We start from the raw sequence: 17,202 nt of genomic DNA, 5'->3' as shown, positions 1-17,202 counted from the left end.
GTGGGGGGGGGGGGGGCACCCACCCACAGTAGTTGGTGGTGGTTTCAGCGGCAGCCAATCTCAGGGTGGACATGTGCCCTCCTGTGCCCCCACCCATGCATGGTCTATGCCTATAAGGGGTGTGCACCAGGAACTGGGAAAACGTCTGTTCACTAGGGCAACCCATGAGAACACTAGGTCCCACAGTTACAAACCTCTGGAAGACCATTTTAGGCTGGACATAAGGAAAAACTGCTTTACTGCCCGAGTCCCCAGGGCCTGGAATAGACTCCCCCCAGAGGTGGTGCAGACGCCTGCTCTGGATTTCTTTAAGAAACACTTGGATGCCTATCTTGCTGGGATTATTTGGCCCCAGCTGACTTCCTGCCCCTTGGGCAGGGGCTGGACCTGATGTTCTTGTGAGGTCCCTTCCAGCCCTAATGACTATGAAATCTATGAAAACTACAAACACATCAGTAACTGAAACAACAAATAAAGTTTCAGAGGTAAATCCAGACAGAAAAATGTATGTACAGAAGGGAATTGGTGAGTTTTTATTCACCAAGGCGCCCCCGGGGGTTACAAGAAAAAATGGCCACAAGCTAGCAGAGAGCAGATTTAGATTGGACATTAGGAAGAACTTCTTCACAGTTAGAGCGGCCAAGGTCTGGAACGGGCTCCCAAGGGAGGTGGTGCTCTCCCCTACCCTGGGGGTCTTCAAGAGGAGGTTAGATAAGCATCTAGCTGGGGTCATCTGAACATCTAGTTGGGGTCTTCTAAACCCAGCCCTCTTTCCTGCCTATGCAGGGGGTCGGACTCGATGATCAATTGAGGTCCCTTCCGACCCTAACATCTATGAATCTATGAATCTATGTCTGACTATTGCTGGTAAGAAAACAACCTTTAGGGTTCAAGAAATATTACAGGCATCACTTACCAGACACTAGGAATACATGTGAGAGAAATTATGAATACAATTAATAGCACTTCTCTAGTGCAAGCGAAGTCTGTATATTTCTGAATTGAGCTGCTTCTTCCCTGTTAAAATGGGATTGATTTTCTGTAAGTGCAGGATAGAATGTATGGTTCCCTTTGGTTCATCCTATCCAATCCATTTCTAATGATCTTGCAGGTTTATTGTATGGATATTAAAATAAACAAAAGCCAGAGCCACCTTTAAACACAACTTCTGAAGCACAAACTCCCCCCCACCCCAGCAAATAAGGCGCTCTCTAAATGGATAAAGAAAATGAAATATTGTTTTCTGATTTCAGAGGGTTTTGATATATATATTCAAGTAATTGAAACACACACACACACACACACACACACACACAAAAGACAGCAGTATTGGTTAAATAACTGAATGAAAGTTTACTGTCTTCAAACCCTCTGGTGTCTATAGAAGTTCATACAATCAACACATACACAAATTCACCATATCTGTCACAAAGAAAGCCAAATATTCCAACAAAAGTGAAACTGCATGTGCCAAGGAGCCTGTTCATATATTTTGTACAAGCAGGCATTTTGGGGTGAAATTCATACCAAAACAGGAAGCCAGTACAGAACCCATTACTCATTAAAAGCCTTCTTCAGTACAAATTTGAATAGTTAACTGAAACTTTACTAATGAATAAGTCCTGTACTGGTCAAGTGCTCAAGACTGCATTTCATTCTTTTTTGCTTAAAAATTATATCATTGTTTAAATCAATACTCACTGAACTGCACAGTTGCCCTACTTTGAACATACAACAGGGGGAGGTTTTTGGTGGGTGCTAGTTCATTCATATTTGATTCTAAGATTATGCATAGGTCCTTTTCAGTGTAAATATATGAAGTGTACAAAGCACAGAATATTGTGCATATTTGCATTTGTTAAGTGCCATCAAACATTCCTCCCACGTAATCACCAACTGCTCAAGAACTGACATTGAGCATGTCAGTTTGAAGTGTTAAGCAAGAAACATTTGGTAGATGAAATTAAGACCCATTTTGTATCAAAACACTAAAGAGATCTGACAGTTTGAGGGTTAATGGCAGCTTTATGACTCATCAGCTTGTTTAATCACTATCTCTATTAACATTTACATGCTAATTTTTTTTTCCTGCAAACCCCTTAAGAATACCCTGGATGCCCTTTGAAACATGACAAGTGAAGCATAAGATGAGAAAAGACCTACTGGATGTCAAAGTGCAACTTCCACAAAAGGATTAGCAGTTTCTTTGAACTGCTCACAGCATATATTTGACACAAAGCATCAGTCTTTAGTGCCTGTCAAAGGAAACCTATTTCAATAAACTAAATGTAATGTGACAGCCAGATAGGACATATGCTCAGAAATTATTTATCCTTACCCTGACGCTCAGAGACTTACTATTATGTATTATTTGTACTGTGCTGTTACCTCTGGGTCCAATCAGGATTAGGGCCCTACTGAGTATAAACACATATAAATAGAAAGATGATCCCCGTATCAAGGAATTTACAGTCTGAAATCCCAATCTTGCAGAGGTATGAGTAGGCAGACTTCTGCCTCCATGTAGACAGCCACTGACTGCAGTGCAGCATCTCTTCGTACAGTTAATGTTTTAGATCTGTGAATTTCACTGAGCTTAATGGAATGTGTCTATCTAGCTCTGATGTCACTGAGATAACCACATCTTATAGAAAAAACAAAACAAAATAAACCACCAAAAACCCTCCTTAAGGGGTGGACAGAAAGACAAAAATTTGGAATTTTTCTCAGGCAACTTAATTCACTCTTTTAAACAAACCCCAAATTTGGACAATCATGTCACCTCAGGTTGTAATGTTTTATCTCCCAGGCTAAAGGGGTCAGAATGGGATGGCAAAAAGAAAGGAAGACTGCTCCGGAAAAGTCAGGTGCTGAAACAATAAATGTTAATCATGATTTAATCAAGTGGCAACCTTCCTTCTGAGTTGCTGTTTAACAGCACAGCACTGGACTGCTGTGGTCCTTGGGTGAGGCATAAATTAAACTTCTGTGCAACTTGTGGTCATTAAAAACATGATAGTACTTTCAGAGAAATGGAGGCATTAGCTTCAGGCTGTTGGTTAAATTGAAATGTGTGTAGGTATATTCTGCCTACTAAATCCCCATGTGGTCTCTTAGATATGCTGTTTCTTCATTTCTGGTACAAAACAACAACTCTACACAACAATTTAAAAGTAAACAACTACCAAGGACCTGCCAAGAGGAGCATATTCACAGCATAGGATACAAATGGTTACACACGTTCCCTCCCATTCATGTTGCCTTCTATACAAGCCCATGCCTATGACTTATACAAACAGCACAGGTTCTTAAGCCCTTCAGAAACTGGGCAGAGCCAATATGGTATACAAATATTAAAAGCTATATGTTCTACATTTGTTTCACAATATAGAACAAAATGTGATAGGTCTATAGGCAATATTTTCCTAACTATACTGGAGTTTGTTTGTCAACATTTCTTTAAGTGACTAAGATGATAGTAAAACCATATGCAAGCAGCACCAGTAGAATACTCTGCAGTAAGCATAGATAAGTGACACTGAAAAAATACCCTGTAAAAACCATATGGAGGGAACATGAAACATGGCTTTTCCCAATCCTATTGACTTTTGGCAGTCTCAATGGCCCAGTGAGTAAAACACATTTTATACCTTTTTGTACATTGGCACATCATCACTGCAGTTGTATTCTGGGTGATGTGTGTGCTGCCTTTATTTTACTTATTTTTAAATTTATCAGAACAAGCCTAGCATGAATGTCCCTAGGCAGATGATCATAATTTAGGAAGTATAAACAATGTAGTGACTATGATCATAGTAAACTAATTGCTGAGCCTTGCAATGACTTCCAATTCAATAGGATTTGCACTACATGCAATGTACTTTAAGGCCCCAGGGATGGAGCTATAGGCCCTTCACTGGGAAATCGCTGCTACTAGTCTAAGACACCTAATGTTTAACTAGAAAAGTACTGCCCTGCAAGATGGTAACTTCCAACATTGTTCTCTAATCAATTTATACACAAAAGAAAGGAGTTAAGTCTCCCATCCCAATCACAGCAGATATTGTACCTGTGCTGGAGCTATATGTCTTGACACCCTCATACCTCTCCCTCTTGCCACACACGCCAGTGACAGTAGGAGTAGTGGCAAAGCATATACATATGAAAGGAAGGAAAACGAATCCAGAAAACACATTAGAGAAAAATCATAATAGAAATATATTATATAAAATCCCATCATCAAGTCCCCAACTTACCCTATAGGCTGACTTTCCTACCTACACACCAAACTTCAGCTGCTCCCTTCAACACATACTATCTCAGCAAATTGCATTATAATCCAAAACCTATCATACCTTTTCTTTTTCTGTAATAAGACCTACAGCTAGTTCAATAAAGGTCCTTTGGAATTAAGACTATATTACCAAACAATAATCATGATCTTACGTGCCTCAGTTTCCCTGACTAGCTTGAACATGAGGAAAGAAGAGCTAGAGTCCCTGCTAGGACTCAGAGCTACCTGCATGTGGGATGAGAAAAGACGGACCTGAAGCAGCACAGGAGGATTGGACGTGACACCTGGGAGACTTCCAGGAAAGAGAGGGATGGTGCAGCCTACAAAGCAAGGTTTTCACCTGGAGTTGGACAGAGTCTGAAGCAAGGAAACAGCTGAGCTAACTGGGTATTCAAGGATATTTGGGTTGGACTGGGGACAAAAGGACTGTTTAACCCTTTTGAGGGGTCATGGTCTTTCTGCTCTTTCACCTCTGCCCCCAGCTAAATACCTTGATTGAAGAGGATGTGTCTGTTTTGCTGCTTGGAACTTGCTTCTTTCCCCTTTGACGCGGCTGGGGTCACAGGATTAAGAGGAGTCAGGATTCCCTCTCTGGATACTGCCCAGAAGCCACACCCAGACTGGCTTCAGTGGGTACTCAGAGAGACCAGACAAGGCTAGAAATCCCAAGCCCTGATCCGCGCACAGAATCTGCTGGCCATGTCCACAGCTGATGCCACTGCCCACATGGTGCTGCTTTCAGTGCATGAGGCAGGAGCTGGTGTAAGCTGTGGAAGGGGCCAGGACATGCCCGGCATGACCCACCAGCTGGATCCCATGACTTTGCAACTGCCTGCAGGTCAGGCACAATCAGTTGGTGGGCTGGATCTGGCCCACAGGGTATATTTTGCCCACCCCTGATCTAAAAACATCGCTGAATGCTTCCAGAAACATTCCTAACATCCCAGTAACTACTTGTAGAGTTATGTAAGCCTGGAAATAATGCAACTCAAGTGCAAGTGAAAGTGAAAGTAGTTAAGTTTCAGGCTTTAGTTGAACACAAAAAAGATCTCCATCTGAAACATTTTTAAGGCCCATTAAAATGGTAACGTGAAAGCTGCTGCATCTCTGGAGCAACAGATTTTTTTAACAGAGTTTCTAAGCTTGATTTTGATTTTATAATGCACCATGACACAGCTAGAAGACAGGACAGAGTGGCATCTTATAAACTAATTCAGAGAGGCATAAGCTTTCGTAAGCAACATCTTAGTTTGTCACAACTGGTAGTGTGATAGAGCTTCTGGCTGAAGCCATTCCTATTCCCAACTCATTGTCTCAAAGCGCTAATCTTAAATGACTTCACACAACTCAGGATGCATCTACACATCACAGTGCAGTACCATACAGAAATTACCCAAGTGTTACTGTGGTGCTCCTTCAGAGCTAGTATGCCCTCCCAGAAAAGCAGGGTGAAGTAGCCCAGTTGGAGCTTTTCACCTACTGCTTGAAATAGCCTGGAATTATACTGGGCTGTATAAACATGCCATCACTCGGTGTGTGTAGCATGCTTCCTTTTCTACACTAAGTTCTAACAAACTGAGATTTTAAAGCAAAATTCAATGGACACTAAACCATGAGAACTGAGAGCAGGGAAAAACAGTTTTAATGAGAACTGGATATACATTTCATTCATGCAACATATTTGTGGAATTCAGTTCTTTTCTTTCTCATCAACTTGGCAGACTGAATTTCTTAGAAACTTGCATTTGAAACTGAAATTGTTTATGAAATATCTTTGTAAATTCCAGGGTACAGTATACCTGCAAATTTTTCACCATGAGTAGTCCTTTAGATATTCAACATGTATCCCTGAGAGTATTTGAACCATGTAATTGGTTACTAAAATCACATGGTGTTACATCCCTTCTTTGATTGGTTTACCTAAACGTCATTAATGACTTCTGCATATGTTGTGACGATATGAATCTCAGCTATGGTTTAAAAAAAACATTTCTCACAAGCATTTTAATTCATACAAGTTTCCCAACATGAATGTTAACAAAAAGCAAATGGTTTCACAGCTCTCACAAAATTGCCTCCAGAAATGTATAAACCTTTTGAATATTTCTCTCACTATACTCCCAGTACTAAAGCCAGCAAAGTTGTATGCAAACCTACTGAAAAGCCTAACTAAAAGGAAACTGAGCTATTTCACCAGTTTCCCATTATACGTCTTCAGGCACCATGTTTATGGTTTCTGTGTTTAAATACTGGCGAATTCTTGGTTCTTCTAAAATTAAAGACAAAATTCCGTTTACCTAAGGTAACCAGAAATTGGCCCTACATAAACAAGTGTTTTAATACTAATGAAAATATACAGTTCACCTGAAAGCTCATCTGTCTTATCACCGTTTCTCTCTGGTAACAAAAGTATAACACAGAAGAAATAAGACATTTTGTAACAGCAAGGCTGTGAATTAAAATGCATACAATTGAAAAAGAAAACAAAACACTTTCTGTTTATACAAATCATCTAGTGATACATTATACATGGCATTTTTGGGTAGAATATACCTTACCTTTCAACCGAGGACTGTGCACGTGCATTCTCTGCAGATGGAGATTTATTGGAACAAATTCTAGTGTCTTTTCTCCTTTACTACAGCTTGATTTGAAGGAAGATCCTGGAAAACAAAAGTTTAAAGAATCATTATCTTAAGCACCCACCAGATGTTTTCTCATTTTTTAAAATGTGAGGACAATAGTTTATGTCAGCAGCATCCTTTAATTTGCTTTTAATGTGTAATTGTGTATTAAGAAAAGAATGGCTTCCTAGCTGCATCTCAGCATGTACCCATATTGCAGCCGACAAAACAGCTTTTAATTCATAAACCAATCTAATTTTTTTCTAGGTGATAGACATTGTTCCTGCTGTCTGCAATCGGTCTGTAGCATGGTGGAAAAGATGCCAGAATTAACACATATTATGTTTATACTGTGCTAAAATACAAGGGCACCATGCAAAGGTGCTACACATTTGCATAGGCAAAGGAATGCTTAATATTTTTTTTAAATCAAAACTTTTATAGTGATTATGCCATTGTTTTCCTCCCAGAAAGTTCAAAAATACATTGATTGGCTTACATTTCAGTAGGTTTAAATTAGCTTTCAAGTAGGATTAAAAGATTCTTCATACTCATCACATCAAAAGTAGAAGATTATGAGAAACTATGTAACACTGTTATGAAAGTTTCTTGTGCAACTTCAAAATGATACCCTTGCACATGGGGATTATACTAGTCTTTCATGACAATCACAAATTACTTTCTTCCACAAGACCCATACCTCATTCAGTGTATAGAATGGAGAACGCTCACAAAGAGAAAGCAAAATAATCATTAATCCTCGATATTTTTTAGTCGGTGGCATAACCTATTAAATGAACCCTTCAAATCCTGCTTGGAAAAGAGAATTTCCTTACAGGTTTTTTCTACAATGTGTGTCACTAAAGTGCTTCACAGAGAATAATGAATATATTGTAATTCTACCCATATGATGCCCATTATACAGACAATGAACTGAGGCACAAACTCTATAAGGTTAAAAGCATCCATTAACTCTGACATCCAGGACCTGATCTGCAGAGTACTTAGCACTACATAGCATTTTGTATGTTAAAAGCAGAGCTCCCTTTGAGTATTAATCACTTCAGAAAAACAGATCATGATTTTTCAAGCTAAGCACCTGAAAGATGAGGTATACACAATTAGTTATCCCCTGTAAAAGTCTTCTTTAAATGACTTATCAAGCACTGCACAGAAAGTCTGCACTGGAGGAAAGACTCCAAAAACTAAAATTTTTGGTTTAGCCAGAAAAAAATAAAAATAAAAATAATCTCTGAAAAAGGGTATGGGGAGCCAGTGTTAGGACCAAGTTTTGAAACCAGGATACAGACTGAGGTTCAGGGTCAAAGTCAAGAATCAAGAAGAAAATCAAAAGATGGAGTGCAGTTTGGAGAAACAGCCAAAAACATCAACGTTAATAAGCACAGAATAACTATAGATGCTGCCCTAAATCACAGAGCTACTGGCCACAAATCACAATCGCATAAGGCCAGTCTATCCGTGGTTACTCTGGACTAGTTTACTCAGAAAGCAGTTAGTCACAGACCTCAGCTGGGGAGAACGCTGGCTCAGGTTGACTGCTACTGACTGGTAACTCTAACAAACCGCAAACTTTTGGTTGGAAACAGAAATAGTTTGCCATTTTCAAAACTGTTCTTTTTTGGCAGAAGCTATTTGCTGAACTGAACACACATTCATAAACAGTTTTGGTCTGCCCTAAAACTCTATTTCTCAGTCAAAATAATTTCAAAAGCTTAACCACAGTTTCTGACTCATTCATTTTACATTTTCTAACTTATATAATAAATTAACCAGACCACTGACAACAGCCTTCTTTACTATGGAAACCAAATTCATCCCCAGAACTACTCTTAGCCTCTGCATTGAATTATACAAGGATTTTGTGGGGGAAAGCAGAATGTAAGTTTGTATCATAATGAATAAATATAAGGTGGGCCAAATTAATGTTGCATAAGCATCCTTAATTCTGGTACTTCTTGCATACTTGAACTGAAGTCTTAATAACATTTCTCTTAATGTTGTTTTTTTGGATGTGCAATATGTAACAATTTACATCTCCTATGCCTCTGATCAGACGTTATATTTAAAACCATTATAATCTACGCTTCTTGCAGAAAATACTCTTCTGACTTCCTTTTTCAAAGGCCCATTTTCATTCAAACTGAAGCAATACTTATTTGGGTGGAAAAAATTCAGGGAAATTAAATAGTGAAATTAAATTTGCAATTTTCAGGTTACTGTGGGTGTTCTTTTTGGTTTAGACAACCTTTAAAGTGTTCTTTTAATCTCATGCTTTCCTCTTACTAATACAAATGAAAAAGTTAAAAAACCATCTTTGTACATAGTTGAGCACTGAGATCTCTGGACCCTTCTTCTTTGATATATTAATAATAAATCTAATACTTTATTACTTGTTTTTCTTTTGTATTCCAAGACAGATAAATATATATATATATTTAATTTTACTCAGCATTATCATATTTTAATGAAAAGGACTAGGGACAAATTTGTGAAAACAATAAATGGAAAGATGAATCTCTGTGCAATAGAAGAATTGATTCAGGAAGAAAAACATCTGGCAGAAACAAGTAATGGTCTATACAGAGAATCTATAGATACTAAGTTCTACAGACCAAAGATAGAAGATATCAGGAGAGCTTCATTAAAACTTTGTCAGGATTAATCAAAGAAGGCTATTAAAAAACATTGGTAGGTCTAAAGTAAAGGAACAGTCTGAACCAGTTTGATTGAGAAGGGGATTGGGACACATTCTAATATTGTTAGTAGACAAGAGGGAAACAACAATCCTAATAATGTAGATTTAAATTAGCTACATGGGGAAAGATGCCTTCCTTTGGTTTTGAGATATCACCTAATAAATACCTGTGCATTTTATAAATAAGAAACAGTTAGAGATAATTTAGCACACGATACAGATATAATAACTGTAACAAAGGAAACATCATGAATTTCACAGGTTTTAGGAACCCAAATTGAGAGCAATATGTATCTCACAAAAAGGCACTCAGTACCTCAAGAGTACCAAACTTTAAGACACCAAAGAGTAATTTATAATAAATAATTCATAATGTAAACTGAAATGGAGATTTTTGAGGGAAGTCTGAAATGGAATGAAATATGCTGTTTGTGGATGAAGATATATATTACAGAAAGATAAATGGATACACATAAATCAAAAAAGGACCATTCACAGTATAAATTTCAGTGTTTATATAGATCTTTCCTGGATTGAGGCCCAATAGTAAAAAAAAATAAATAAAAAAATAAAAAAAGTCATATATAAGCCAACTAACTTTACAGTTAAATTATCTGGCCTTCATCTCTTAAATGATTATGCACACACAGTGATGGTTATACAGTTGGCTCAAAAGAAAAAATGGAAGTACAGTAATAATTAAAACTGCCAATAAAAATGCATAATTAAGGCAGTCAAATAAGCTCAGGTTGTGGAAAAATGACAACGCTAGTTACGTCTTTCCTGATAGTTAAGTTAACCTTAAGGTCACTCGCTAGACCAGGACTGTCCAAATTCTCAGCCTTCTAAAGCTACATGGACACAGCCTCCCGGCCCCCCTGACTGTACCATGTGGGTGTGCAAGTACCCCTCTGTCCACCACTGCAGTGGGCACACTGTCTCCCCCACCCCACTGGATAGGGCAGGCACATGAGTGTGAATCTCATTCCCCTGCTAGAAAGCATGAGCAAGATTCCTCAACTCTGCTGGAACACTTGAGTACAACTCCACTTTCCCCACCCCCTTGCTGAATGTATGCCCACCCGGGAGCCTCCCAGCTGTTGTATCGCACGACCCTGGACTCACCCTCAGTTCCCTCTGCCCCTCACTGCACTACCTCACCAGGAAGCATCAGCCAGAGAAAGAAAGGGGATCTCAGAAACTCTCTCTGTTGTTGCAGCTGAAGCAATGGAAGGGAGGGTGAGAGGGAGGGGAGGCAGTAGGACGAGAGCCCAGGGGCTGCAACTTAATCCCTTGTAGGACCATGGGCTGCCAGTCAGACAGCCCTGCTCCAGGCCTGTCCGACTATCTATATCACTATGCTTCTCCCTTGGTGGCCATCCAGCCCAGCTGCAGAAGCTCTGTTGAACCTGGTCAGTCCCACTCCTGCTTAGCCCTCCACTTTCAGCTGTATGTTTAGAAGTCATCTGCACACTGCAGACTTTGAGTGGAGGACATCTGCCAGCAACAGTCCCACTATTCCCTGTTCCTGTCTTCCTGCATGCCAGTCCTTCTCTCAACCACCCATAACCAGAGATAACCCCAGAGAAGAGACAAGTACTCTGAAGACATACTGATATTCCTAAAAAGGTTTTATATAGAAAACTGGAGTATACCTTACTGCCATGTTTTGAGAGAAAACCAGCACAATATGGATGTCTTGGTGCAGATTATAAGGTGTGCTAGAGATAAGGAAGGGCAGCTCCCATGGCTGATTTAGGATGACTTCAAAGTCAATACTAAATATTTCTTAAGTTTCAGTTTTATTCGTTTTCCATTTTGGTTGCAGTGCATAACCAACGGCATATTCAGTATACACTGATCAAGTAAAAATGATACAGATAAGTTCACTGTTAATAGTACATTGGGATAGAATGCAAAACTTTTTTGAAACAGTACAAACTGCCCTTTTCATCCTTGCACCAATGTATATGATAATATATTTAGAATTTCTACAATTCGACCTCAGCATGGAAAACTCTACTTTAAGGAACCCATAAGAGTCTGAAGCAAAAACCTACCTTTAAGAGCAAAACAAAAAATCTCAGGTCCTGTATGCACAGCACATTTACACTGGTGCAATTTATTCTGGTTTTGTACACTGATGAGTACACTACACTGAGATATGGACTGGACAGACATTCAGCTATGCTGGAATTGCTATTATAGCCCCTTGCCACTGGGGGCAGAGGAGCAGGTATTAGCCTGTTTGACCATAACAAATGGTTACCTCATAATAACTGCAGATACTCAAGGCGTTTCTGCATAATTTACACTAGTTTTACCTTTGATTTGTCCTGGGGTAGTTTAAGATTCAAGTTACTATGGTACATTTGGCATCCACTGTCTGATTACACCAGTGTAAAGGTCAATTACATCAGTGTAAATGTGTTTTGTCTCAAGTCCTCAGCCAAGGGTCCAAAGGCAACATGTATATTGTGAGCCTTCAAACCACCCTGGCTTCTGAAGGTTCACTTGAGCAACCTGTATACCTTACTTTGGGGGATGAATCTTGCACTCTCAAAGGGATCAGAATAAAAGTTTGGAGCCTTGGTATGGCACGTTATGCATTTATGTAGTGTTCAAAAGCATGTTAGAGACCGTAGGGTGGAAACAGATTTTGCCTTTGTGCTACCATAATAAATTTTTTGCCTGCCTGGGTTCCCCCATTTGTAATTTCCCAGGTGTCTGTCAACACTTCAGTGTGATCCCAGCTACAGGATCACACTGGAGTATCTAACTCAGTCCTGGGGCTGAGACCACCAATCAGTTACAGTGCTGGGACCACGCTGCAGTTTCCAATTTGCTCTGGTGTGGCATCTGGGGCACCAGGGAAAGCCGGAGTTTCTCTACTTACAGAGACATACCGTGGGGATTCCCAGGGCTCGTTTCTCTAAGTGGGGAAAACGTTGCCTGTTGTCCTGCAAGATCAATGCGTGGGACAACAGGTGGTATATGTTTTGCCCAACAAAGTGGATCATTTATACCGGGACACAACCTAGAACAGCTGATCCATTTCATTTAACAACATCTATTTATAGCCTTACAGAACACATATAAAGGCCAGTATTCTGAAAGATTTATAATCTAACTTTACCTGCATCTTAATAAACTAGAATTAAAATAATAAAAATATGGGGCAAGGAAAATGGTTTCAGTGTGCACACATCTCAACGGTTCCGCTACAATGGCTTTCTCAAAACAGTAATTAAGCCACTTTTTGTGGCTTAATGTGAAAAAGACAGGTTTTTACATATATCAACAAATACCTTTCAATATTGATTAATACAAAAACAATTAGCAGAAGTGAATTTTAAGGAAGGGTCTGAATGTTAGTCTTCCAATTATCCGTTCATTCTTTATTTCTCATCTCTTTTTTATGTATGCTTATTTTGTTCTCTTCAGTAATCTTAGCTTTCACAATCCCTAGTGGCCATCTCAGAAAACATTTAAGAAAAATAAATCAGAACCATCAACTTGCTCAAACTCACTTAGCTCATTAAAGATTTAATGATATGTTTGAAAGTCAGACTACCTAATGTTTAACAGCTTGCAGTCCAACAGGAAGCTATTCTAAATACTTGCATCTAGAGAGGGGGCTTTTTTGGTGCGTGTGTGTAAATAAGAAATCCATTGTTCTTGAATGATTAATAGGTTATTGAAATTGTGATCCAAATGGGTTTTACTATTTATATCCACATGTAATTGCCATATAATATAACCTCCAGAGTATGGTTTTAATAAATCTTAAATGATGGGATCCAGGAATTGTTTGTTTGACAGCCTCTTTTGTAAACAAGCACCGAATCACATTTAGGTATCATGATCATTTTAAAAATAAAATGAGACACAAAAAGGATGAGTGAATTGTTCATACCATTACCATTTTGGAAGAGAAAGATTTGTCTTTGAGACGCTTCATATTTTTTTGTACACATAAGAGACAGTTTCATAACCGGACTGATAAAAAGCTGGAAATAGAAATAGGCAAATACTGTAAAATATATCCCAAATCTTTATTTGGAATTTTAAAATTACTATTCACATCTCTTCTGTATTTGTTTTTTTACAAATATTCCAAGCTGCAGTCTCCCAACTGGTTATGCAGAGGCAAAAATTTGTACCTGCAGGGAATTGTGTAGGCTTTAATTGTGTTCTACAAAAAAACCCCATGCACAGTAAATGGTAGGCTCACAGCATACATGACCACATATGTTGGTGGAAATGTTTATCAAGAAATATTTTTTTATGGCATGTCTATTTCTCTGGTCCCTGTGGCACCTCTGTACAGCACACTCCACTTGCCCATTTTAACTCTGCACAGGACAAAAGTGGAAAAGTGGTGCTGAAGATACAGCGAGGGTGCTGAAGATGCAGATGCTCTTAAGAGCTGCCTCTAATATGCCTGACAGCAGGGACTGGGCAATACCCTAAGCACAGCTTCACCATCTCATTTCTAGGGTTGGCATGAGTGATTCAGGGGACAGTGATTTGATTCAGTGATTCAAATCACTGTTCTGAATTGATGTGGCCGAATCTGATTTGAAGATTTGGCCACTGCCAGATCGGCCGAATTTCTGAATCAAACAGGCCCCATTCGCTGCCCGCTCTCCATGTCAGGATTAGTTTGCTCCAGCTCAAACTGCACTGGAGTTTATTCAGTTGCATTAATTGCACGTGTAATTGTACCCACTGTAGAGGGTTTTGGCTTCCTTTGTAGTGGGGGCTCTTGGATCTCTTAAGTGCATTTTAACAACACTTGCAGCAGCAGGACACTGGCTGTCACTGTCCCCCTGCTTTACCTCTGGCATGTTAGGGTGTTATGCCTTGTGGCTGTGTGTCAGAGTTGACTACATATTTTTACTAATGGGTTAGACAATGGATTTGCATAGGATGGTTTGCATAGGAATTCTCCTGTCTCTGGGAGCGGTTTGGAAGGGCTGGGACCAGTCAGTTCCCTACCAGTAACTCAGGAGGAAGGAGCTGTCTGCCATGAAAAGAGGGGTTATGACCTCCAGAGGTCCCTTCCAGTCCTACTTTTCTATCATTTTATGATTAACTGTGCTTTTATTTCTGCTGCATACCCTCATATAAAATACTGATTAACTTAGGTATTTGTTCCTCTGAAGGACCGTGGAGATTATTTTCATACCTGTGTGCTTCCCAAGTTCTGCAAGAGTGTCTTGGTACATGTTCAACATCTGATCACAGTGCGCAATTACACTTTTACGCATATTGTCCCAATGAGGAGCAAGTTCCCCCAACTCTTTTAGTTCTTGATTCCTGTATGAAAAGGAAAAAATATAGCATTAGCCCAATTACTGAGTGTTAAGAAAACATACAACAGCTCCATTTGTTGAAAGAAAAATCTAATATTTAATGGTTATAAACTATTAATCTGTTCTTTATACAATGTTTCAAATAGACTTTTGATGGAGTTTCTGTTTTAAATGGAGACCAGCTAGTACTAGATATAAAGTCATTACAACCTCACATCTGTTTCGTGACCTATGTGAAATGAGCTCAGCTCTCAAAGAACAGTATTACTGAGTTGTGAAGAAAATGGTGTTCAGTAGGCATAACTTCAGTGGCATGAGGACTATTCTGTATCCCAAAAAAAATGCCTCTTTCCGGGACAAGGAGGAAATGAACCATCAATCAGCATTGTGAAGACATGTTAACTGCTACTTTGCTGGGCATAAAGTTCCTCAATACTTTATTTCTCTTTCATAAATGTTATTCTTACTCTGAAAAAAACCCTATACAAAGAAACCCAAATGCAGCATTTCTAAAAACATCAGCAAAACCAACAACCATTTTCCCCTCCCCCTCAACTGTTATCAAGTGCTGAATCAGGATGCATTCTTCCAATGCTTAATCTTCATCCTTGCAGCTGCATTCACTAGGTCAAAATACCAGTGTTGTGGAAACTAGACATGTCATTGAAAATCCAAAAGGAAATCCTTTAGCAAATTATTCATTTTCCTGTGCGTTCTTTTGAGAGTTTACTTGAACAAAATTGAGATCACTTTAATATCCTACACAAACAAGTGCAGCTATAGTGAATTAGGCCTTTCTGTTTTTTCTCCCCCAACCTGCTACTCAAGTTTATCTTAAAGTTTCCATTAATGTTTGGTGTCCCTGCTTCACAGAAAACACACACAATTTTCAAAGGCGTTGAAAAGTACAGATTTTGATTCTATACCACACTGAATTGTTCAGAAGAAAACTTGAATGATATTATGAAAGTTTTGCTCACTTCTACCACTAGTTTATACAGAGCCACAAGACAATGACTGGAAGCTGAGAGATTGTTTTAACATAATTTGTATGAACCACTTTCTCAGAGTTGTCAGTTAGTAAAAAAACCCAACAAACCAACCCCCACCCCCCAAAAAAACAAAACAAAATTAACAACAATTCTAAGGAATTCTGGACAGGAGCCAGTGATTCACAAAACCTTTTTGTTTTTAATTCCTTATATTTTGCCATCATCACTTCAAGTATATACGATTAGACTGAATTTATACTGAACTGGAACACAACAACAAAATTCAAAACAATGCCAGTAGAAGTAAGTATGATTAGACTCTACTTTATTCTTAAATTCAGTTACTGATGTTATTAGATACATCTTAAAAATAAATGTGGTAGTTAAATTTACATTTAACTACCATATTTACTCAAATATAAGACAACCCTGAATATAAGGGAGGAATATAAGGGAATTATGCTGAGGGGAAACCAGCACGGGTTCGTGGCAGGCAGATCGTGCCTGACCAATCTAGTCTCTTTTTATGACCAGGTTACGAAACGCCTGGACACAGGAGGAGGGGTGGATGTCATATACTTAGACTTCAGGAAGGCCTTCGATACGGTATCCCATCCCATACTGGTGAACAAATTAAGAGGCTGTGACTTGGATGACTACACAGTCCGTTGGGTGGCGAATTGGCTGGAGGGTCGCACCCAGAGAGTCGTGGTGGATGGGTCAGTTTCGACCTGGAAGGGTGTGGGCAGTGGGGTCCCGCAGGGCTTGGTCCTTGGACCGATACTCTTTAATGTCTTCATCAGCGACTTGGACGAGGGAGTGAAATGTACTCTGTCCAAGTTTGCAGATGACACAAAGCTATGGGGAGAAGTGGACACGCCGGAGGGCAAGGAACAGCCGCAAGCAGACCTGGACAGGTTGGACAAGTGGGCAGAAAACAACAGAATGCAGTTCAACAAGGAGAAATGCAAAGTGCTGCACCTAGGGAGGAAAAATGTCCAGCACACCTACAGCCTAGGGAATGACCTGCTGGGTGGCATGGAAGTGGAAAGGGATCTTGGAGTCCTAGTGGACTCCAAGATGAACATGAGTCGGCAGTGTGACGAAGCCATAAGAAAAGCTAATGGCACTTTATCGTGCATCAGCAGATGCATGACAAATAGGTCCAAGGAGGCGATACTTCCCCTCTATCGGGCGCTGGTCAGACCGCAGTTGGAGTACTGCGTGCAATTCTGGGCACCGCACTTCAAGAGGGATG

At 39.5% G+C, this 17,202-nt stretch overlaps 1 protein-coding gene across 1 annotated transcript in view; it reads right to left on the bottom strand.

The window, feature by feature from the left end:
* INPP4B (inositol polyphosphate-4-phosphatase type II B) overlaps nucleotides 1–17,202 on the bottom strand; it is a 554,084-nt gene that overhangs the window by 155,828 nt on the left and 381,054 nt on the right. The window contains exons 13-14 of the mRNA XM_025212602.1: nucleotides 14,826–14,956; nucleotides 6,853–6,957 (exon numbers count right to left, since the gene is read on the bottom strand). Coding sequence (XP_025068387.1) covers nucleotides 6,853–6,957; nucleotides 14,826–14,956 — 236 coding nt within the window. The remainder of the gene's footprint in view (nucleotides 1–6,852; nucleotides 6,958–14,825; nucleotides 14,957–17,202) is intronic.

The sequence above is a fragment of the Alligator sinensis genome, unplaced genomic scaffold (assembly GCF_000455745.1).
Source record: "Alligator sinensis unplaced genomic scaffold, ASM45574v1 scaffold833_1, whole genome shotgun sequence".
In the NCBI taxonomy this organism is placed as follows: domain Eukaryota; kingdom Metazoa; phylum Chordata; order Crocodylia; family Alligatoridae; genus Alligator; species Alligator sinensis.
Note: the sequence above shows the minus strand (reverse complement) of the source record. Positions and strands in the feature narration are given on the sequence as shown.